The following is a 24,493-nucleotide window of genomic DNA, read 5'->3' as shown; positions in this document are numbered from 1 at the left end:
ACAAAATAGGTTATCTTACAATCGATGGCATCTTACATTTTGCTAAAATAAGGTAATAGACTTTAATATAACTATTAAAATTAAGAAATAGTTGCCTAAAATCATTTTGTATTTGACCATTGGGACTATGCCATGGTTTTGGAAAGAGTGGCTTTATAAAAGCAAAATAATGCTCCCAAACATCACTGTGTTTGAGGCCCTTGAGAACAATTCAGTTTCCTCAGTCCCAACCACAGAGATTCTGTTGCAGATGATTTTGATGTGGATCAACTTTCAACACTTTGGGTAGCAGGCTGAACACTAAGTCAAGCTAAATGACATCAGATCATACACTTGCAGCCTGATGAGATTCCCTCACACTATAGTGCAACCATTCTCAAACTGTGGCCCATGGATCCTTGGAGATTCCTAAGAACTTTTCAAGAGGTACATGAGGTCAAAACAATTTCCATAATACCCAGATGCCATGTGCTTTCTTCACTGTGTTGACTTAATGATGCAAAAGCAAGGATGGATAGACGATCTGACACTTTATTACAAATCAAGACATGGCACCAAGCTGTACTAATAGTCATAGTATTCTTCACAGCCATACACTGACAGTGAAAAAGAATTTTTTTTAATTTAAAGAGCCAGCTTCAGGACTTCCCTGGTGGCACAGTGGCTAAGAATCCGCCTGCCAATGCAGGGGACACGGGTTCGAGCCCCGGTCCGGGAAGATCCCACATGCTGCGGAGCAACTAAGCCCGTGAGCCACAACCACTGAGCCCGTGTGCCACAACTACCGAAGCCCGCACGCCTAGAGCCCGTGCTCCGCAACAAGAGAAGCCACCGCAATTAGAAGCCCGCGCACCGCAACGAAGAGTAGCGCTCGCCGCAACTAGAGAAAGCCTGCACGCAGCAACAAAGACCCAACGCAGCCAAAAATAAATATAAATAAATAATTTTTTTAAAAAGCCAGCTTCATTGAAAAATAACCTAAAATTTGCAGCAGTGGAGAGTATTAATTTGATTACATCTCAATTTTATCCACATCTTTATAATATTCTACATGATCAAACAGGAAGTCCATGAAAAGCACTCCTTTTGCACACTGGACTTTGACATTTGTCTCAAGGAAAAACACATGTGCAGTTGTCTGAGTTGCAAGATGAACCAGCCACTTGATTCATGAAGCACCATTTTTACTTGAAAGAATGACTAGAGGACAAACTATTGTTTCTCAGACTTGTATATCTGGCACACAGTTTCTCAAAAAGCAGTGAAGTGTGTTTATCCTTTCAAGGAAAACTAGTGACAGTAATTTTTACTAATGATATAGTTGAGTTTTCAAGCAAAAATTAAAACTTTGGAAGACTTGTATCTACTATCATTAGCTTGACAACGTCCTAATATTTGAATTTTCTAATGAGATCAGTACTGATATTAATGATTGTGATTTTTTATACTGTATAATGAAACGTGCCAATATTTGGAAGTTCTGTATAATTCAGTGCACAATATTTTCCAAATGATCAATGTATGATGTTTACACACGGGTAAAAGTTTCATTCAAAGTTCAACACAGACCAACAGATCATAATGTTTGTTGATATGGTTTCAGATTCCACATTGCAACTAGCCTTTAAGGAACTACCACAGAAGCTACCACGTGTCAAGTTTTGGTATAGTATCTAAAAAGAATATCCGCAATTATTTGAAAGGGTAATTAAAATACTCTTTCCTTTTCCAAATTATATATCTGTGAAAGATTTTCTATATCTACTTTAACCAATAAACAAACAAACAAAAAAAAACAAAAAACCATACAGCAACAGACAGAATACAGAAGCAGGCATGAAAATCCATCCATCTTCTACTCAGCAGACATTAAAGTGAGTTGCAAAAATGAAAAACAATGGTACTCTTGCCACTAATTTTTTTGTTTTGGAAAATATAGTCATTTTCATAAAAATATGTCATTAATGTTAACATGCAATGAATTTGATAGGAACTTTCAATGAATTAGAGTTTCTCAATTTTGACTTCTAATACCATAAATATTGGTAGATATGACCTGCATAAACCAAACTCACTGGGTTCTCAATGGTTTTTAAGAGTGTGAAGGGGTTCTGAGAAAACAAAGCTTGAGAACTGCTGCTGTCGTAAAACTCACTTAAGCCACAAAAGTAGGGACTATCTTCACAGATGAGGAAACAATATGGATGAATTCTTCCTCTCCACCAGGCAGTAACTGAGAAAATTTAAACCGCATGAAGCCTGCAAGCCAGAGGTCCTCTTTGTGGTGCTATATTGAGTTCCAATCTCTTAACTATGAAAACTTAACCACGAGCACACAGATGGTTCAGCAGAGCCGCTGGCCAAAGTAAAATCGAAATGCAACTTATCCTGAATAAGATCCAGAGGGAAGCAGTTGCTCCTCTTTCTGTAGGACTAGATCCCCCCAGAATCTCAAGGAGGGATATTGAAACAACAGTCAGTTACCAATGAAGAGTAATTTCATAAAGTGTAAGATTGAGGGCGGGGGAAGTTCCAAGAGACAACCATAAAATGTTCAATTTTCCCACTTTTAATAGGAAACATAAAAGGCTTTATTCAAAACATATGACCTATTTCTTAAGAGAGATATGGGGATACATGTGTGTAATTGAACTCCATTTTATGGTCACTTACAGAAGAATGTATGGAAAGGAAAAAGCAGAGAAAGAAAGGGAGAAGGGGAAGAGTTGTGGGGAAAAGAAGTAGAGGGTCAGGAAGGATACGGGAAGAGGTCCAGAGGGAACAGGAAAAGTAAATGCAGATGAGGAAAAGGAACCAGAAAAGTCACACAACCTGCAGGGGCCTTAGAAATGAGCTAGGCTTGCTTCTTCATTTTAAGTGAAATTAGTGGCCCAAAGAAGTTAAGTGGTTTGACCAAGTTCAGTGCCGGGACTTTAAGCCAAATTTTCTAGCTTCTAAGCAAGGAAAACACATAAAGAGAAGGTCTGTGAAAGGGGATGGTTTGGAAAGAAGTGACGGGGGGGATGAGCGGGAGGGTGGACAGAGAGAGAGAGGCAGAAAGATACATAAACACACCATACACGCACATGCACACACACACACACACGCTAAGCAGTGAGTTCTAAAGCAGGTATTTAATTAAACACTTGTTTGTCACACCCCGACACTGCTACACATAACTAAAGTTTGGAGACCCCTGCCTTAAGCCCAGTACTTCTCAACTCTACTATGCCTAGAAATCACCTGGAGATCTTGTTAAAGTGCAGATTCTGGTTTTGTAATGCGGGGTGGTTCTGAGATTCTGAATGTCTGACAACTCCTCGGTGATACTGATGCAACGTGTTCAAGGACCACTCTTGGAGTCAGAAGGCCCTACACCAGCAGTTCTCAGAGTGTGGTCCCTGGACCACAATGATGAATTCACCATCAGCTGATGAATGCACCACCAGCATTGCCTAAGAACTTGCTAGAAATGCATATTCTCAGGCCCCATCCCATACCTACTGAATCAGAAGCTCTGGGGGTGAGGCCCAGAAATCTGTGTTTTAACAAGCTCTCCAGGTAATTCTGGTGCATGTTAAAGTTTGGAACCATTGCACTAGGCCATAATGTCTCCTATCACCTTGTTGCCTGTAATTGGCTAAACAAGTGTGGCAGTACTTTATGTTCAAGTCATTACTTTTCACTGGGCTATCTGAACTTTCTACTAGGAATTATCAACATTCCAGTAATTCTTTTCAGACACCCTTAAGATTTGGGAATGACACCGAGATCATGAGGCTCAAATGTGATGTGTAATTAAGGAAGTATTTTCTGAGGCCTCCTTTATTAGGCTCAGCTTGGCTTCCTCTAATTGGTTTAGACTTCCACACCTGGAGCTGCACTAAGAGATGTCCCCTCAAACTTTTTTCTTGGAGTAAAATATCTCCTTTAGCTCACTCCCACTTGCCCACTCTAGGCCCCTATACCAGGTCCTGGATTCCTCAGAACGTAGGTTAATCCCAGGAACTTTTGAATCTGGCCCCCTGTCTGAATGGAAATAACAGGATGGAGCTCCCCAAAGCTCCAGACTCAGCAGCCCTGGTCTTCCCAGCCCCTGCAGTCATGAGCTCTGATGCAGAGATGGCCATTTTTGGAGAAGCAGCTCCCTACCTGTGGAAATCAGAGAAGGAGAGAATCGAGGCTCAAAATCGCCCATTTGATTCTAAGAAAGCTTGCTTTGCAGTTGATGATAAGGAATTTTATGTGAAAGGTATGATCCAGAGCAAGGAAAATGACAAAGTCACAGTCGAGACCCTCGACAACCGGGTAAGTGTTGATCTCAGATGTCCTTGCTAACATGGGCATCCCCCTTTGCCTTTGGAGTAGAATAGTAGAAATTGCATGCTGGTCCATAGGAATCTGAAGATAGAACAAGACTCACATTGATCTACTCTGAGTGAAGTCGCAGGTAAAAACTGCCATGGCACATACCTTTCCTCTGGCTCTTTCCTTCGAGGACCTGGGCTTTGAGAGTTTTTATGATGTTTGCTTTGGAGAAAGGGGAAGGTGGTGGTGGAAGAGTTTGGACTGTTTAAGGGAGAGATTGATACAGATTGCTGCTGGATGGGCGAATATACCAAATAGAACTCTCTAGGCTGCAGAGTGACTTACAGAGGGAGCTCCAGAGGCAATGCCTAATTTAATGCAGAGAATTACAGAGCACCATTCAAGTCAATCCTTACTGGACACGCACCATGTCTAGGTCACAGTGTCTATCACTCTGCAAATATGAGCAAATCTCAGTCCCGCTTCCCCAAAGTTTATCATCTAGTGTAGGAATCAAGAGTACATGGTGGGTATGGGGACTTCCCTGGTGGCACAGAGGTTAAGAATCCGCCTGCCGATGCAGGGGACACGGGGTCAATCCCCGGTCCCAGAAGATCCCACATGCCGCGGAGCAACTAAGCCCGTGCGCCACAACTACTGAGCCTGCACTCTAGAGCCCGCGAGCCACAACTACTCAGCCCGTGCGCCACAACTACTGAAGCCCGTGTGCCTAGAGCCTGTGCTCTGCAACAAGAGAAGCCATGACAATGAGAAGACCGTGCACCGCAACGAAGAGTAGCCCCCACTCGCCACAACTAGAGAAAAGCCCGTGCGCAGTAAGGAAGACCCAACGCAGCCAAAAATAAATAAATCAAATAATTTTTTAAAAAAAGAGTACGTGGTAGGTATGAATCGCAGTTCACAAATTCAAGCATACAAGACAGATGACGATGACGATGATGATGATGATGATTGTTATTATTAAACTTAACCTCTGGTGTCAGCCTCTTTTCACAGGGCCGGAAATAAATTTTCTGGAGTTACTATTGGGGTCCCCTCCCCAGAGCCATGCCACATTTTCAGTAATACCACATGGGGTGTCACTGCCCCCCTGAAGGATTGCTAAGAAACAAGCCCCAGTTTCTTTTTTTTTTTTTTTTTTTTGGAAAAGATTTTTTTATTCAGTGTTTAAGTAAGATTAAAAACTACAAGATTTTGCTTGCAGCTGATGAGCAAGAAGAGAAATGTTAAACCCAAATTATCATCTGATTGGCTAGCTAAAACGCTCTGACTCAAGATCAAATTATTCAGTGACACACCAGTTACTTTGTGTGGGCTGAGGAGTTCTGGAGCAAAACAGCCCTAAACAAAACATATCATCTGAGAGCACAGGGCTAATGGGCATATGAAATACTAAACAAGAAAGCTGATAAAGGGAGGCTGTCGCAGACCTTTTGCTATTTTAGGCTTCTAGCAGTTGGTTACCATATACAAGGACCTAGCAGCCAGTTATTTTATCTCTTGACTTATCTGAGGTTAAACAACTTTAACCCACTAAGCAGGAATAAAGAGACACTTTGTAGATGAGTTGGAAAACATAAAGCAGTCCCACTTCTCCAGTAGAATTTTAGTTGAATTAAATCATAAGAGAAACAATGATTACTGCACATATTGTACTTGTCACACTGCATCTGTTGAGTAGAATTTCCATTCCAAGTGTTGTTTTCATCTTCACCATCGTCTTGAGTCCTCAATCTGTATATCTTGCCCTCCTTTTTAAAGTCTTCCCCCCGTTTCTCCAGCACTCTTTTTCTGACTGGTTCCCTTTTTTCTGAGTTGCTAGAGGATGCAAGGTTTGAGGATTCCAATGATGCTGCTCTCACCGAGGTCTGTGCAGGAGGAGGATTACTAAATAAGAAGTTGCTAATCAATCTCCAGATGGCAAGGAATGGGTAAAGGACTGTCCGCAAGAATGTCCAAAAGTCACCACTGGAAGAATGTACCATGGATGTAGTTGGTCTTCCTGCTGGCAACAGTACCACTGAAGCACTTGGGGCAAGTTCCAAATCCAGTAATTTCTTTTTATAATCTTCTTTGGTAAATTCCCTCCTGGGAAACATTGTTGCTAATGAAAAATTACCGTTAAGTGTTGCCAACAGTCTGTGCAGCAAACTGCCTTGCTTCTTCTAGAGGAGCATCAGAAGGGAACTGATTTGTGAAGGAAGAACCATCAGGAAGACGGAATTGAATTCTCGCAACACTGCTTCTTTCTTTTGTGGAAGAGTCTCTCTTGACTTCCATTTCTGCCTGTTTGGCCAGCAGGGCAGCAGCTTTAGCAGCTTCTACTTCTTCCTTTGTCTCTGCAAAACGAGCAGCTCTCTCTGCACGGTCGAGTGCAATCTTCTGTTTTATACGCTCTCGAGCTGCCCTATCTTCTGCCTTTTCTCTGTTCCTTTCCTCTAACATTCTTTTTGTTAATTCTTCTTCTTGCTTTCTTTTATAATCCAACATTTCTTTTCGTTTTCCTCCTCTCAATTTCCTCCTTAATCTCTCTCTGTTCTTCCTCTTTCCTTTTCTCTTCTCTCTTTTCTTCAAGTTTTTTGGTTAGTCTTTCCACTCTGACGGTGAGCTCCTCTGTAGGTCTCTGATTTGAACATCCACCAGGCTCTGGAGACACAGTGGCCTGGCCTGAAATTTCTCCTCCTGTTGCAGAATCTGACTTTGTGTCAGAAGTGGGTGGTGTCTCACAGAGCTCTACATTTCTGGACTGACAGTTTTCAGAAGTGTTGTTCTGATCAAATGAGGTGGATGGAGTAGAGACTGAACTTTCTCACTGGCCACTATTTGCCACTGATATTTCACCTCTTAACGAGTGCATCTGCCGGACTTTGTGGATTCTGGTAACAAGTTCATCTGCAGGAACACTTCCTGCTATTACTTCCAAGGGAATTCCACTGTCTCCAATAAAGAAACTGGATGGAACACACACTACGGGATAGATCTGTGAAAACTGTAGGCAGGCTTCACTTTTGGTATCGATTTTCACAGCAACAAAACTGTTTGAAGATGCTTCTGTCACCTTCTCATCTTCCCAACTTGCAGCCATCTGTGTAGCCTGTTCATCATCACCTGCCATGAACACCAAGAAGACCGCGCCACTCCTCTTGGCCGACGCGATGGCGGCCGGAATGGCGCCCTGGAACCACAGCATCGCTGCCCTCGGGCACAGGCGCTCGCTCGGCGTGTTGCCACCTCGGTCCCGGAGCCTGCCCCCCCCCCCCCCCGTCTTTGGGCCCCCGTGGCCCGCCTCCGGCTCCGCACCGGCGTGCAGGCCCGTCAGCGGCTCCCAGGACGCGTGCAAGCGCGCAGGCTGAGGTGCGCCCCGCGACGCATGACGCCACGCGTCGCCGTTGGCAGCGCGCCCCCGTCCTTTGTCTCGTTGGCAAGTCGGTGCGTGCGGGAGCCCGGGAGACCGCAGGCCCTGCAGTCCCGGAAGTGGAAGGAGCGCCCCAGTTTCTGAACCTTCAGGACACACAGATTTTTCCATCTTCCTTATGCTATTTTGGATGTCCCTCTCTCTCTAGTTTAGGGCGGTGGGGCAGAAGGGCTTCCTTTCCTCAAGAGATTTGGTCTATATCAACAAATCTCCTCCCTTTTATCTTTTCGGTAAAACCCTCAAAGCTCTTCTGAGGATTCGGGCTTTTGGAAAACAAACGCTAGAAAGGCTTACAGGCTCTCTCGCTTTTATGCCCTATTTTCTACCTTTCCTGAGTAATGGAGTGCCAGTTGTATGCTTAAAGGGGAGGGAAAACAGAGAGGGGAAAATTAGGTAATAGTCTCAAAATACTGTTCAGGCATGGACCATGCTTCAAGTCCAAATGTTTTAACTATTAGGGCAGCGGTGCAAGGAATTCTGGAAGCCTTGAAAAGACAGGGGAGAGCAGAAACAGGTCATGGAAGAGGTGGCACTTCAGAAGAGCTTTGAAGGTTGCTAGATGTAATTTCAATGTAGATATATTCCAGACAAAGGGACCCACATGAGCAGAGGTATTGAGGTGGAGATTTACAGAATACACTGGAAGAGTTTTTTCCAATCTTCCAAGCTTGATCTCATTGCAGCACTCATAGCAAATGGGGTAAACAGAGGCAAGCTGCTGTGGCCTTGGCCATCCTGAGTTCCACCTGGCCACCCTGAGGCTGAAGGGCTCTATAACTTTGCACACCTGTAACCCTCTTCTGGCACACAGAATGGCATGCTGACTTGGGGGCATCAGACCAGAATTGGTTATACAGTTTGACCAGTCTTAGATTTATCAAGAACAGTTATTTACGGATCATCTCTGGGCACAGAAATGATCCATAAAGTTAACCACGGTAATGGGGTAATCTCACCACAATATCTCACCATTTTCACCCCACTGGTAGGTCACCACATCGGCTCTCCCACTCATCATGTGATTTTCCTCTCAGTATCCAGACACTCACTCCGAACAGTGACCAAGTCTTCCCCATGAACCCTCCCAAATTTGACAAGATCGAGGACATGGCCATGATGACCCACCTACACGAGCCAGGAGTGCTGTACAACCTCAAAGAGCGTTACGCAACCTGGATGATCTACGTGAGTACCCTTCAACCTCTCTTTATTCCATTTCCTTCTCTTAGTAAAGTCAAGATCCATAGGTTGAATTTTCTGATTTTCTCAGACCTACTCAGGCCTCTTCTGTGTCACCGTCAACCCCTACAGGTGGCTGCCGGTGTACAACCCTGAGGTGGTGACGGCCTACAGAGGCAAAAAGCACCAGGAGGCCCCGCCCCACATCTTCTCCATCTCTGACAACGCCTATCAGTTCATGTTGACTGGTGAGTAATTTCTTTATTCCATATTTTAAAAAATAGTTTTAGTGAAGTATTCAAGTCCTTTAACTGCACTGGTTCTTAGTTAATTACTCGAGCCCTTCACAGGCTTTGGTCATCCAAACGGTGCAATGACCAAAGTGACCTCAGTAGATTCAGAGGATGTCAGGATGGAAAGCCAGGGGCGCAGTATCTTCCATTACCAGTCACGGTTCTTAAGCCAGAGCTTGGGACTGAAGCCACACTAAGTACATGCTTCTCTGGGGGTGGATGTGAAGCACAAGGAGATGCGCTGCCCCCAACTCCAAAGAAACCCCCAACAGGAGCACACTTGGAAGAGAGACTATATTAGTAGCCACTTAGGAATGCAAAGTTGGAGAAATGGGCACAGCAACTTCCCTTCACCTGTTTTCTCAGGCTCCCTCTTTCTCCTCCTTAAATTTCCAGAATAGCAGATGAAATAGCAGAGATGTGGTAATACTGTCACCCTTGTCATGCCTAACATCACTTCGGTCTGTTCCACTTTCACCTGATTTGACTTGGTGCAGAGAGAAGAAGTAGAAGCAAGCATCTGAGATCTGAAGATGCTTAAAAGTCATCCAGGACAATGTTGCCCAAACTTCAGCCATTCCAATTTCACATTCGCAATCCTGGCCATTTCTGCATATTTAAAATCTTTCCTTATAGTGACTGAAGTTCCGTCCATTTCAAAAAGGAAGAATAGGGAATTCCCTGGCGGTCCAATGGTTAAGACTCTGTGCTTCCACTGCAGGGGACATGGATTCGATACCTGGTCAGGGAACTAAGATCCCACATGCCACGTGGCGTGGCCAAAAATAAAAATAAAATAGGAACCGAACAAATCTGCCCTTTGATCTGGAGGAAAACTATTTTTTAAAAAAAGGAAGAATAATATCACTATTAGTATTAGTTTCTTAGGACTGCCGTAACCAAGTACTACACACTGGGTGGCCTAAGCAACAGAAATGCATTGTGTCACAGCTCTGGAGCCTGGAAGTCTGAGATCAAGGTGTCAGCAGGGTTGGTTCCCTCTGAGGGCCGAGAGGGAGAATGTGGTCCAGGCCACTCTCCCAGCTTCCGGTGGTTTGCTGGCCATCCTTGCCATCCCTTGGCTTATAGAATCATCACCTTGATCTGCACTTTCATCTTCACATTGTGTTCTCATCTGTCTCCAAATTTCTCTTTTTATAAGGACACCAGTCATATTGGATTAGGGGCCCACCTACTCCAGTATGACCTCATCTTCACTAATTACATCTGCAATGACCCTATTTCCAAATAAGGTCACATTTTGAGGTACTGGGGGTTAGTTAGGGCCTCAACATATTAGTTTGTTGGGGGGAACACAATTCAACCTATAACACTCTTGTAAATGGAAAATCACGGTCAGTGTCCACAAGTAGAAAGTAAAGGTGAAAGAAAAAGGCAATGACAACAAATCAGTGTCCATAAATTCTAATTAGAAGCTGTGGCTTCTTACAAGTTCTAAGTCTGAGACTTGCTTTCTTTGTTGAAAAGGGAGATAAGAAAGTGCTATTGAGGAGGTAAAGATCTGTGAACACGAATAACTTCCACACTGGGGGACTCACCGTTCACTTCCCATGCTGCCCACTTTACACATCCAGCATTTAGGAAATCTGCACAAATTGTCTCAAAGAAGATTCGACATGCCCAAATCATCACACCACTAGTTAATGGCAAAGCCAGAACTAGAATTCATGGGCTCTGTCTACCCCCAATGTTGCCTGATTTGTATATCCTGCCTGTATGTTGTTTATTTATTCTGTCCTGCTTCCTTCTGCACTTCTAGATCGAGACAACCAGTCCGTCCTCATCGCGTGAGTAACCTGTGTTGTTGCCATGATGACTTGGAAGGGGCTGTCCATTCCTTCTGCTCTCCTTTAGCTCACTTACTTTTTTAAAAAAAATTATTTTATTGAAGTATACTTGATTTACAATGTTGTATTAATGTCTGCTGTACAGCAAAGTGATTCAGTTATACATATATATTCCTTTTCATATTCTTTTCCATTTTGTTTTATCACAAGGTATTGAATATAGTTCCCTGTGCAATGCAGTAGGACCTTGTTGGTTATGCATTCTATATCTAATAGTTTGCATCTACTCATCCCAAACTCTCAATCCATTTGTCCTCCATTCCCCCTTTCCTTGGTCCCCTTGGCAATTACATGTCTGTTCTCTATGTCTGTGTATCTCACTTTATTTTATTTTATTTTACTTTATTATATTTTATTTATTTTTGGGTGCGTCGGGTCTTAGTTGCAGCACTCGTGATCTTTTGTTGGGGCGTGCGGGCTCTTCGCTGTGGTGTACAGGCTTCTCTCTAGTTGTGGCAGGCGGGTTTTCTCTTCTCTAGTTGTGGCACACAGGCTCCAGAGTGCGTGGGCTCTGTAGTTGTGGCACGCGGGCACCAGAGCACGTGGGCTCTGTAGTTTGTGGCACGTGGGCTCTAATTGAGGTGCGCAAGCTCAGTAGTTATGGCGTGCAGGCTCAGTTGCCCCGCGGCATGTGGGGTCTTAGTTCCCTGACCAGGGATTGAACCCGCGTCCCTTGCATTGCAAGGCGGGTTCTTTACCACTGGACCACCAGGGAAGTCCCTCTCACTTACTTTTAAGTCAACAGCGGAGAATCCGGGACTGGGAAGACAGTGAACACCAAGCGTGTGATCCAGTACTTTGCAGCAATTGCGGTCACTGGGGAGAAGAGGAAGGCGCAGCGGCCGGGCAAGATGCAGGTGAGCAGCTTCCTGCACCTGGAAGGCTTGCTGGAATGAGTATAACTGAAACCCCAGGTGAGCCCCAAGTGTCCGCAGGACTTTGTGCTCAGCAGAGATGCACAGCACGAGGTCCTGCCCCAGGGGGTGTTTACGGGGCAAGGCAGGAAATGGCTCCACCTTGTGCACCAGCTCCATCAGCAACAGCCGAGTGACCCTGAACAACTCCACATCCTCCTTTGGCGAAGGAATGGTTTAGGCCAGTGGTTCTCAAACTGGAGTGCACGTCAGAATCACCAGGAGGGTTCGTTAACAACGGATTGCTGGTCCCCAGGCCCAGAATTTCTGACTGAAATTCCTGTCTCACATTCAAAATCCTGGCATGTTGCATTTCTGTCATGTTCCCATTGTTCATGCCCTGTCCAGGGATCACACTTTGAGAACCACTGGGCTGGACAGTAGTTTCCAAACAGCTCTGAAGTCAGAAAGGCAAGCAATCATGTGGGGAAGGGGGAAAGGTGAAAACTCTGCTTTCTATAAGTGGATTTCTACGTAATAATTCTCACAAAATATTTTATGCAACTTAAACATTTTTTTTGAGAACCACTGTTTCTATCATATGGGTCACTTTCATTGCTCACAGTCTGTTTCTACTTCTGAACCCGAATATCTGTATAAATGGGTCCTGGTGCATGCAGGAACAGAGGTCTATATTTTACAAATCCATAATTTATAATAAAATGTTATCAGAGAAGAAAGGCCATCTGGGAGATTGAGAGGTAGCGGGTAGGGCTCCAACCTGGAATCTGGTGTGGCCAGAAGCCACTTTGATGCTGTGCTAAGACTCCTTCTACGATGGGACCTTGAAGCCTCCTTGGGTGGGGTGGGGATGGGCCTGGGGGTACTCAGCACAACTGTACCTGCCACCAGCCTGAGCTGGGCGACATCTCTCCCTGGGACCTTCCCAGAGCATCCACACTTTTGAGTCACTGGGAAGTTACTTCGGAAGACGTCCAAAGTCCTCTCTTTTCCTCTTCTCACTTATTATTAGGGAACCCTGGAAGACCAGATCATCCAGGCCAACCCCCTCCTGGAGGCCTTTGGAAATGCCAAGACCGTGAGGAATGACAACTCTTTGAGATTCGTTAAGACTCAGTCCAATTGTCAATGACCCCCAGAAAGAAAACCCTCTCCTCCAATGCTGAATATGAAAAATGGCCACATAAACTAGGATATACCTGGCCTTAGTCTACCCCCAAGCGCTTCAGATCAAGCTGCCCAACCGGGATATTCTGATAACCCTTCAAAGAACATTTTGTCTTATTCCCAGCCGAAGGAAGATTTAGCTGTCCTTCCCTAACTAATCAGCATCACCTCAGAGCCTCCTGAAGTCACAAGGATTCAAGATTCAAATTCCACAAGTACAAAATGACTTCTCTATGATAAAATTGGTCTCTTCAGGTGGAAGCATTTTAAAATACATAAGTCCATTGAACAGTATCCACTGACTTATTAGCCATGAAAACCTTAGTGTGAAGTTAGTTAGCAGATCTGACCTTCTCCAAGTCAGGAGGTGCTGGGAGGAGGGAAAACCTGGTGGAGGCAGCAGAGCTCAAAAATTGGGAAGAAGTTGAAACTGAAGATACTGAAAGATATGTCCCATCCTTCAATGTTTCACTTAGGATTAGCTCAACCAAAGAGGCATTTACTTCCGACACTGGCAAATAAACAAGTATCCAGTCTCCTACCTAATTTCACTGGCCAGTAGAGCAAGTACCCAGAGGCACTTGCATTCAGCAGCTAGAACTCCTGAAGAGCGAACACATAATTCACATAAACCTACACTGGTCCTTCATTAACTCTTCTTAGGCTTCACTCAGAGAATACTGAGAATACTACTGAGGATGTACTACATTCCAGGGTCTGTGGGTGAACAAGCAAGGCAATATTTTTGCCCTCCAATTGGCTCACAGAGTGGTAGCGACCAATTAAGCAGATGATGTAAGAAGGGAGTATACACACACACATATATACTATATATAATTTCGCCCGTCACTCCCCAAGATTGGGGGAACCCAAGTGCTGAGTGGGTCTTTGGGGAGCCAGGTGGCCTGGCCTGGGAGCTAGGTTTGCATGTAGTAAGTAGTAAGGAAAACTGAGGCAAGAAATCTCAGAAGTAACATCCAGAGGCAAAAAAGAAGTCAGATAGTCCAACCAGGTTATCAGTTCAAAGGTGTTACAAAGAGTTTGAGCAGGATAAAGACCAAGGAGACAGTCAGGTGTGAGGTGGTCCCAAACAGAGACTTGAGAGGGAGCCTGCAGGCATCCCCAGAGCTGTGGGAACAGGGCCAGGTGCTTTGGGCAGAGCTACCTGAGTCTTGGCTGAGCCAGCGTGGGGACCAGATGCCAAGCAAACAGAGAGGAGGAAGGTCCTCATGCTTCTGGCGTCACCTCCTCCGTGAGCCTACACAGCCCACCCATCCTCAGTAGTACCTAACAGAAGCTGGCTACAGTACCATAGAAAGAAAATAACTGTGTTTTTCAATCTGTCTTTGGACAGGGGACGTTCATTCGCATTCACTTTGGAGCCACAGGAAAGCTGGTGTCAGCGGACATTGAAACCTGTGAGTCCAAACACTCTATCTGGCACCTTGGATTTGGCCACAGAGGCATCTCCTGGGGACCCTAAAATCACATCGTTTTTTGTTATCTTAGATCTCTTAGAAAAATCCAGGGTGGCATTTCAGTTATCCCGTGAGAGAGGCTATCATATTTTTTACCAAATCATGTCAAACAAGAAGCCGGAACTTATGAGTAAGTTCCTTGGTTATCATTCTCATCTTCCAAATCGATCACATTGGAAAAAAACTCAGAGTCAGTTGTGCATAAGATGCTAAAGGGATCCTTCTGCTTCACAGACCTGCTTCTCATTTCAACCAACCCCTTTGACTTCCCCTTTGTGAGCCAAGGAGAGGTCACCGTGGCCAGTATTGATGACAGTGAGGAATTGTTGGCCACTGATAAGTATTTTGTGTGTTTATTTACTTAAGTAAGGAATTGTTGAATTTATGAACTGAGAGGTACCCATGATCTCAGGAGGAAGCTGGGATGCAGGGATGCTCAGTGATTAGACCCAAGAGCTCAGAGAATTAGTACAGATCACACCCCTCCCCCACTTGGTTCCATTTCAGAAGATTCCAGGAAATGGGAATACAGAAAGTTCTCCAAAATAGGCCTTCAGTTCCATTCTCCAGCTTTTTAGAGTAAATGTTTGCATGGATAAGGTCTTTAAAGTTTTTGTTGGAAGTTTTCAGGGTACAAAACCATCTACATGGTTCTTTTAAGAAAATCTAGAAAATACAGAAAAGTCTAAAGCAGGAGAAAACAGTCCCGCTCTGCAGCAGCCGTTCCATTCCTCCGGTTACCTGCCACCTCGGGCTCACAGTAGGCACCCACCTCCTCAACACACCTGTCAGGCCTCTGGCCTTTAGCTTTGGGGAGTATCTCCAGGGTCAATAACCATAATATTAACTGAGTGCATTGAGCACTCACGCATGCTAGGAACTGAGAAAAGAGCTTTGCCTCAACAAAACCTCTGGGATCAGCACCACTGCTACCCCCGTTTCATAAAGGTAGAAGCTGAGTCTTAGGAAAAAAACACACGATTTGCACGAAGACAGTTTGTAAACGACGATCTGAACCCAGATCTGCCCAACCCCAGAACTTGCATTTTTAACCCTAACCCTAAGACCCTGACCCTGACCCTGACCCTTGCCCTGGCCCTAACCCTAGCCCTAACCCTAACCCTAACCTCATAGTGTTGCTGACCCTTCCATTGATATAATTGTATGTAATTGAACTTATTCAATAAATCTATTAAACATCTGCCCTCTGCCCAACACCCTCCCAGGTGTTGGAAATGCAATGAAAATACTCCATAAGATGCGCACCTGGTGGGCACATTGTTAACAGAAGGCTTTTACATTTTCACCAGTAGTTTCTCCTTAAGGTCATCACTTGCCAATTAATGACCATGCTGTTTAGGAAGCTCATTAAAAACCCAGGAGTCACGGTTCCCGGCAGGCTCTCCTGTTCTCCCTCGGGCACTCTTCCACCCTCTCTAGGTTTCAGTTTCCAGGAACTCGAGCCTATTGAGAGAGTGAGGAAATAGCTAATCTGGTTTTTGGATGGTAGACCATAAACCAGATTTAAAGAAAAATATGTCATTGCTGGTTTTCATTCAAACAGACAGGTATAATGAAGGAAGGAATCCCTCTGGCCCTCCAGGAGTTGCCTGGGAACCTAGTCTGCGAAATACTTATACATCAAGAGATGGCTCTGAGCTGGAATTCTGCAAAAGAAGAGTAGAGCAACCCAGTACAGCTTTATACCCCCTCAGCCGCAGGAGGAGAATGGCTGCAGGCTACTGAAAGCCAGCAGCATTGACAAATTAACTCCCCCCAGCCTTTGCCAAACTACAGTGGTACCTCTGAGTTCTCTGTTTCCTTCTCTATTCTGACTCTTTTCTCAATAAATCCACATTTCTTAATATAGTGTCACAGTGGAAGCAAAACAGACCTTCAATTTTCAGACCTCAATTTATAAAGCAAAGGTTCTAGGCGTTTTGTTTTTAAATTAAAGGACCACATAATTTGAAAATTGTACAGGTTCTAATTCTTCAGTTCCAAGACACCAAACACACTGCATGCGGTCCCCAGGGAAAGGCCCCTCTCAGCAGAAGCGCCACCGATTCCACAATGAAAGGGCAGCAAGGTGCCCTTCTCCCTTCTCTGCTGCCTGGATGGCCCCCATGTTTTTCAATCCATGCCCCCTGGCAAGTTTCTAAGGTGCAATTCTGAGACCCTTCCCTTTCCCATCCCAGCAGGTGGCCAAGGGCCGGCCCGGGCTGGAGACGTGCAGGAAGCAGAGCTGGGCCAGCTGGCCAGAGTGGGGTTTGGGGGTTCTCAGCAGGAGAAATCACCATGCAGGATAAATCCCTTGGCCTTGCCATAAGCCAAGGGCAAGTCTCTCAGGGCTACGGGCCCTCTCAGGTTCTCCTTGCAGATACCTCGCGTGGGGCACTTGGCTACTTGGGAAAACCGCGCGGGAGCGAGCTTTACACCAGCAGATGTTTTGTAAAATTGGACGGGGTAGGCTCGGGCCTGTCCTCAAAGCCTCTACTCAAAGGCGAGCCCTTCCTGCGGCCGCCAGGTTAGGGGGCTCCGCGACTGTGCCGAACAGCTCTGGTGTGAGTTGTGGTTCCCTCCTCCACCCACCCCCACGAGCCCCCGTCCCCTTTCCTGCGGCCCGCGGTCCTCCGCTCCGCGCTCGGATGCCGCTGGGGTGCCAGGGACCCACGGGAGGGGTCGTTCCCGGCCGCCGCGCGCTGGCTCCCTGGACCCGCGCCGGCTCGCCGGGGACCGACGGCGAGGACCCCCAGGACGCCCCGCGCCAGGTGCGCTCTGGCCGGGACGCCCACTTCCGGAAGGCGCGCTCAGGTGAGCCGCAGCCAATGCCGAGCGAGACCCGCCCCGCCGGCGCCGCGTCCGCGCGGCACAGCACGGTCTCGGCACTCCGGGCACGGGCGCCTGGGGCCGGGCGTCCCCTCTCCTGCGAGCGCGAGGCAGGAAGCGGCGCCCGTGCGAGGCCGCTAGCGATGCCCCTGCGCGCGGGCCCCTGCGGCGCGGAGACCGCTCCAGGCTGGACTCAAGCGAGGCCAAGGCCGCCAGGACGAGCGCTTGCCGGGACCCGGCTCGGGCGGCGGAGCTGCAGGCCCCCGCAAACAACCCAGTTTTTTAAATGGAAAAAGGACTTGAAAAGACCCTTCTCCAGATAAGACATACAAATGGTCAACAAACACCTGAAGAGATGTTAAACATCGTTAGTCACGATGGAAATGCACATTAATACCACAACGCCAGACCCCTCCACAAACACTAGAAGGCCTATAATCAAGAGAATTAAAAATAACAAATTTTGGCAAAAATGTAGAGACACTGATACAGAGTTTCCCATGGGGAAAATGAATCGGTCCAGGAGATGGATGGTGAGAATATTTGTACAACAACGTGAATGTAGTCAATGCCACAGAACTGTATACTCAAAATGGTTTAAATGGTAAATGTTACTTTTAATCACAATGAAAAAAATGAATGAAGCACTGATGATACGCGTTAGAACATGGAACACTGAAAACATTCTAAGTCAAAGAGGTCATGCAGAAAAGGTCACCCAGATCATACTTAGCTCGTGTGTTTTAAATCCATAAAGGTTTTGAAAATGAGGGAAAGTCTCAGTAATGGTTTCAGAAAAAGAACACTGGATCAGAATGGGAAAAGACATTTCCATAGAGTTGCGGAGATGGTGAATGTTGAAGTGGGCCCGTGGATAGGATTATAAGGTGGAACCATAAAATTTCGTCTTTGGGTCTTTATGTTCTGGTTCCCTGGGAGAGGACCCCAGTACTGCATAAAACACACTGGAGTAGTTTATGTGAGGTTGTGTGTTTTGTACTGCTACTTACAGTTTTTTTATACACTTGAAATTACTGGGAAGTAAATTACTTTTCAAAAGAACCATGTCAAAACCATGCCCAAAAAAAGCAGAGAAGACATCCAACTTCATAATAGAGGCCAAGCCTTAACCAGATCCAGTTCACCTAAAGTGGTGACGCTCATCATTCTTGTAGGGTCCACGCGTTATTAACAGGCACCATGGGAAGATTATATTAGGAGCCACTATGCCTTGGGTGCTGTGGATGACCTGGACGTAGTAGAAACAGTGGGATATCTGAATTCCAGTTTTCCACATCAAACCACCAAAACCCTGTTAGAACTAACAATTGAATTCAGTAAAGCTGAAATCAATACACAGGGTACAAAATACAAAGGGTACAAAATCAATACACAAAACTCAGTTGTCTTTCTACACACTAATAATGTGCCATCAGAAAGAGAAATTAACAATCACATTTACAATTGCATCCAAAAAATACCTAGGAATAAATTTAACTGAGAAAGTGAAAGCACACCTGAAAACTGTAAGACACTGATGAAAGAAACTGAACAAACACAAATAAATGGAAAGATAACCAGTGCTCATGTTTGCAAAGAATATTCTTAAAATGTCCATTCTACCCAAAGCAATGTTCGAATGCAAAGCAAGCCTGGTCAAAACTCCAACGGCATTTTTCACAGAAACAGAACAAACATTCCTAACATTTGTGTGGAAACACAAAGGCCCCTGAATAGCCAAAGGGATTCTGAGAAAGGAAAACAGGCTGGAGGCATCTCGCTCCCTGACTTCACACTACGTTACGAAGCTACAGTCACCAAAAAAGTGTGGAATTGGCACAAAAATACACTCACACGCCAGAGGAACAGAGCAGAGAGCCGAGAAATAAACCTACAGGTGTGTGATCAGCTGATTCACAAGAAAGGAGCCAAGAACATACACCAGGGAAAGGACAGTCCCCTCAGTGAACGGTGCTGGGAAAACCGGACGCCACACGCCAAAGAACGCTGCACTCTGTCTACACCACACACAAAAACTGGCTAAAAGGCCAGTTTTCCACATCAAGCCCTTCCTCTCCTGGGTCCACTAAAGACAGACACCCGCAGCGGTCAGCCACGCACAGGAACTTCTCCCCACTTTTCCTCACCTTTTCCCTCAGCGGCGTCACCTCCCGGCAGGTCCTGAGGAGACCAGGCTTCCATTACTGTGGCTCGACGCCTGTCCTCCCGGAGCTGGGGCCGTCAGCATGGCCTCGGCCCCGCGTGTTCCAGAAGCCAGGGCTCCAGGGGCTCCTGAGGAGACCCAGCTCTTCTCAGCTGCCCGGGCAGGGCCAGGTCCGCGGCGGGTCGGGGAGGCGGGCTCGCGTTCCCTGCCAGCCAATGGGCATGTGCCGGCCAAGCCGCCCTCACAGTTCAGCAGAGGCCCCGCCCCCTGAGAGCACTTCTGCTGAATCCATTAAACTGCAGAAGTTCAAACTGAAATAGAGCCAAGTATCCCATGATTTCTCCAAAATCGTTAAGGAAGAATTAACTGGAAACCAGATGAAATGAAATGACTGCAGACACAAACTTTAAAACTTACACCAAATTCATTCAAATTTATTAACACACATTCAAAATGCAAAACTATCAGAATTATAGAAAAACATAGAAGAAAATCTACATGACCTTGGGTTTGTAGGGAGTGGGTGAGGATAACGAGGAAACAAGATTGGCCAAGAGCTGCTAATTGTTACAACTGAAAGATGAGTTCATGGGGTAATTATACTTTGTTCTTGACTTAAAAAAATCTTTTTAGGACTTCCTTGGTGGTCCAGTGGTTAAGACTCTGCACTCCCAATGCAGGGAGCCCAGGCTCGATCCCTGGTCAGGGAACTTGATCCCACATGCCGCAACTAAAGATCCCACATGCTGCAACAAAGATCCACGTGCTGCAACTAAGACCCAGCACAGCCAAATAAATAAATAAATATTTTTTAAAATGTTTTTTAATTGAAGTATAGTTGATTTACAATGGTGTGTTAGTTTCAGGTGCACAGCAAAGTGATTTGGTTATATTATATATATACTTTTTCAGATTCTTTTCCATTATAGATTACAAGATATTGCATAGATCCCTGTGCTATAGAGTAGGTCCTTGTTGTTTATATTTAGTAGTGTGTATCTGTTAATCCCAATCCTAATTTATCCCTCGCCCATCCCTTTCCCCTTTGGCAACCATAAATTTCTTTTCTGTGTCTATGAATCTATTTCTGTTTTGTAAATAAGTTCATTTGTACCAGTTTTAGATTCCTTATATAACTGATATCATATATTTCTCTGTCTGATTTACTTCACTTAGTATGATAATCTCTAGATCCATCCATGTTGCTACAAATGGCATTATTTCATTACTTTTTATGTCTTAGTAATAATCCATTGTATATATGTACCACATCTTCTTTATCCATTCATCTGTCAATAGACATTTAAGTTGCTTCCACATCTTGGCTACTGTAAACAGTGCTGTTATGACACTGGGGTGCACGTATCTTTTCAAATTAGAGCTTTCGTCTTTGCCGGATATGCCCAGGAATGGGACTGCTGGATAATATGGTAACTCTATTTTTAGTTTTTTTTTTGAGGAACCTCCATACTGTTCTCCACAGTGGCTGCACCAGTTTATATTCCCACCAACAGTGTAGGAGGGTCCCCTTTTCTCCACACCCTCTCCAGCATTTACTATTTGTAGACATTTTGATGGTGGCCATTTTGACCAGTGTGAGGTGATGCCTCATTGTAGTTTTGATGTGCATTTCTCTAATAATTAGCAATGTTGAGTATCTTTTCATGTGCCTGTATATTTTTTTGTGTATGCTTAAATTTATCCATAATAAAATGTTTAAAAAAATAAAGCAACCAATCAAACAATATAGAGAAGGTAAATAATCATTTCTATGTAAGAATGGAGAAATGGAGAGAACAATTAACCAAAAACTACACAAATGGCTAATAATATTTGAAAAGACAGACACACTACTTCAGTCATAATGAAAGAGATGAAAATAACATGTTGCATCTAGCAGGCTGGTAAAGGTTAGTAAGTCTGATAAGGCCCAGTGTTTGTGATGATGTAGGGAAACAGGCACTAACACTGACAGACTGTGGAAACTGATGCAACCTTTTGGAGGCCAGTCTGGCCACATCAACATTTTGAAGACAAAATTCCACTTCTAGGAATTTATCCATCAGATATGCTTGGTTAAATATGCAAAAGGTATGTTAAATGACACTGAAGCAATATTTATGTCAAAAGTGGGGAAAAAAACGTGAATGCCCATCAGTAGAGAACTGTGCATGGGATTTAGCTGTTCCCTCCCCACGTTTTCCTACCACCATCTAGGCTACATCGCCTATCCAGTTCATGCATCTATATGTTTTGTGTGATCCTCTAGGAAGGTGACCAAAAAGGGGGAAAAATAATTTAAATGTTAAAATTTGTGCCAGATGGGCTACCTCCAGCCCATCCCTACCCAAATCCATATTTAGAAAAAGTGATAAATAATTCTCTCCAAACCAATGTATGACTCCATCAGTTCCAATCAACATATCAATGGATTTTTCTGGAAAATCACCAGATTGTTGAAAAATTAACAGAAGTACAGGGCCAAAAGGAGCAAAGAAATATTTGAAGAAACAACTTACCCTAACATATAGGGTGATCTGTTGTAACAAAATAGTAATGAAAAGAAGGTGATGATGGAATAATAATAGCAATAAGATTCATGAAACAGAACACATAGCTCTTAAACAGACATTCATATATAATAAACACTGAAATATATGAGTTGGTTCTGATAATGGATGGATAAAACTTTAATATATCCCTACATTATTTACATAAATGAATGCTAGATGGATCAAGTGATAAGAATGAAATATGAAAACATTCAATGCAAATTTTAAAATAAACACTATGACTTCAGAACAGGAGAAGATTTATTTAGAAAGATACAAAATACAAACTACAAAGAGTAGATTCATACTCCGCAACATTAAAGTAGTAAATCCTGTCTTGAAATAGTTTAATCTTTAAAGTAGAAGGATATATTGTAAATAACCATTATCCAGAACAAAATAAGGTCCAGAATAGACTTTTTAAAAATACAACTTTATAAACAATTGAAAATAACTCACAAATAATAGAATTATGACTACAACCAAGCAATTTGCAAAGAAGTAACTAAACGTGGTGGGCAATATATTCCACTATAAACAGCATCATTAGTAATCAAATAAATGTAAATAAAATCAACAGTAACATATCATATACATATAATTCATAAAAATTTGGACATTAACCAGAGGAGTATAGATGTGGGAAAATGGAGACTCTCCTCCAGGTTAGTGCTGGTAGGATGGATTTAATCATTTTGGAAGACAGAAAAAATGGTCTGATAGAGTAAACTTGAAGATGCACAAAAAGATGCAGCAGCAACTCCATTCCTTGCGTTCTGTTTATAACAACAAAGATATGTGCCTAAAAGTATTCACAGCAGCATCACTAGTGAAAGGGAAATATTCACCAGTGTATCTCTGTAAAGAAACAAAAATAAAACCCAATGACCTAGATATACATTTGTCAAGATGGTAATTTTTAGAAACAAATATCTGACTGAAAATAAAAGATGCACGTGTATTGGCACATGTACAAAGTTAGCATTAAACAGAGGGAAGAACAGAAGGTTGCAGGGGTGTTGTTTAGTGCTCAAGTAGTGTTCTGTCTCATCCCCACATGGAGAAAGAGGTATAGGATTTTTGTCTCTGAGACTTTATGACTTTTTTATGTCAAAAACATAGATTTTTTTAGAATTTATTTTATTGAAGTATAGTTGATTTACAAGGTTGTGTTAAATTCTGCTGTATAGCAAAGTGATTCAGTTACACATACATATACATTTTCACGTCCTTTTCCATTATGGGTTATTATAGGATATTTAATATAGTTCCCTGTGCTATACGATAGGACCTTGTTGTTTATCTAGTCTATATATAATAGTTTGAACCTGCTAATCCCAATCCATCCCTCCCTCACTCTTTCTCTCCCTTGGCAACCACAAGTCTGCTCTCTATGTCTGTGACTCTGTTCCTATTTCCTAGATAAGTTAATTTGTGTCATATTTTAGATTCCACATATAAGTGATGCCATATGGTATTTGTCTTTCTGACTTACTTCACTTAGTATGATAATCTCTAGTTCCATCCATGTAGCTGTAAAAGGAATTATTTCATTCTTTTTTATGGCTGAGTAGTATTCCACTACACACACACACACACACACACACACACACACACACACACACACACACCCTATATCTTCTTTATCTATTCATCTGTCAATGGACATTTACGTTGTTTCCATGTATTGGCTATTGTAAATAGTGCTGCTATGAACACAGGGGTGCATGTTAGTATTATACAAATTATAGTTTTGTCTGGATATATGCCCAGGAGTGGGATTGCTGCAGCATATGGCAACTCTCTTTTTAGTTTTTTGAGAACCTGCCATACTGTTTTCCATAGTGGCTGCACCAATTTACATTCCCACCAACAGTGTAGAAGGGTTCCTTTTTCTCCACACCCACTCCTGCATTTGTTATCCGTATACTTTTTAATGATGTTCATTCTGACTGGTGTAAAGTGGTATCTCATTGTCCAACTTTCCCAGCGCCACTTGCTGAAGAGACTGTCTTTTCCCTATTGTATATTCTCATCTCCTTTGTCTAAGATTAACTGGCGGTAGGTGTATGGGTTTATTTCTGGGCTCTCTATTCTATTCCATTGATCCATATGTTTGTTTTTGTGCCAATACCACACTGTTTTGATTCCTATAGCTTTGTAATATTGTCTGAAGTCTGCAAGGGTTTATGGCTCCTGCTTTGCTCTTTTTCCTCAGGTTGCTTTGACAACTCTGGGTCTTTTATGGTTCCGTATACATTTTAGGATTTTTTGTTCCAGTTCTGTAAAAAAGTGTCATGGATAATTTTATAGGGATCACATTAAATCTGTGGGTTGCTTTGGG

At 43.8% G+C, this 24,493-nt stretch overlaps 2 protein-coding genes and 1 pseudogene across 2 annotated transcripts in view; 2 read left to right on the top strand and 1 right to left on the bottom strand.

Annotated features, from left to right (window-relative positions):
- The first annotated feature begins 4,104 nt into the window (after window positions 1-4,104).
- Window positions 4,105-17,136, top strand: LOC137764663 (myosin-13-like). The gene is made up of 11 exons (XM_068543701.1): window positions 4,105-4,308; window positions 8,786-8,929; window positions 9,015-9,171; window positions 10,997-11,024; window positions 11,830-11,941; window positions 12,972-13,064; window positions 14,481-14,544; window positions 14,636-14,734; window positions 14,839-14,951; window positions 16,806-16,872; window positions 16,985-17,136. Exons 1-11 carry the CDS (start codon window positions 4,105-4,107, stop codon window positions 17,134-17,136), a joined length of 1,233 nt encoding a protein of 410 aa, XP_068399802.1.
- Window positions 5,634-7,519, bottom strand: LOC137764983 (UBX domain-containing protein 4 pseudogene; annotated as a pseudogene).
- Window positions 17,137-17,252: 116 nt separating the features above from the next.
- Window positions 17,253-24,493, top strand: part of LOC137764662 (basic salivary proline-rich protein 4-like) — a 55,366-nt gene continuing 48,125 nt past the window's right edge. Inside the window, exons 1-2 of the mRNA XM_068543700.1 lie at window positions 17,253-17,619; window positions 19,612-19,843. Coding sequence (XP_068399801.1) covers window positions 17,253-17,619; window positions 19,612-19,843 — 599 coding nt within the window. The remainder of the gene's footprint in view (window positions 17,620-19,611; window positions 19,844-24,493) is intronic.

Source organism: Eschrichtius robustus, chromosome 5, assembly GCF_028021215.1.
Source record: "Eschrichtius robustus isolate mEscRob2 chromosome 5, mEscRob2.pri, whole genome shotgun sequence".
Lineage (NCBI taxonomy): Eukaryota > Metazoa > Chordata > Mammalia > Artiodactyla > Eschrichtiidae > Eschrichtius > Eschrichtius robustus.
This window is presented reverse-complemented; position numbering and strand designations above follow the sequence as displayed.

Excerpts from the sequence above, each read along its gene's own strand:
- LOC137764663 (XM_068543701.1), top strand. The coding sequence starts at position 4,105 with ATGAGCTCTGATGCAGAGATGGCCATTTTTGGAGAAGCAGCTCCCTAC. Across the intron at positions 11,942-12,971 it reads AGCGGCCGGGCAAGATGCAG|GGAACCCTGGAAGACCAGAT; the intron begins GTGAGCAGCTTC and ends ACTTATTATTAG. Across the intron at positions 14,952-16,805 it reads TGGCCACTGATAAGTATTTT|GTGGCCAAGGGCCGGCCCGG; the intron begins GTGTGTTTATTT and ends CCATCCCAGCAG.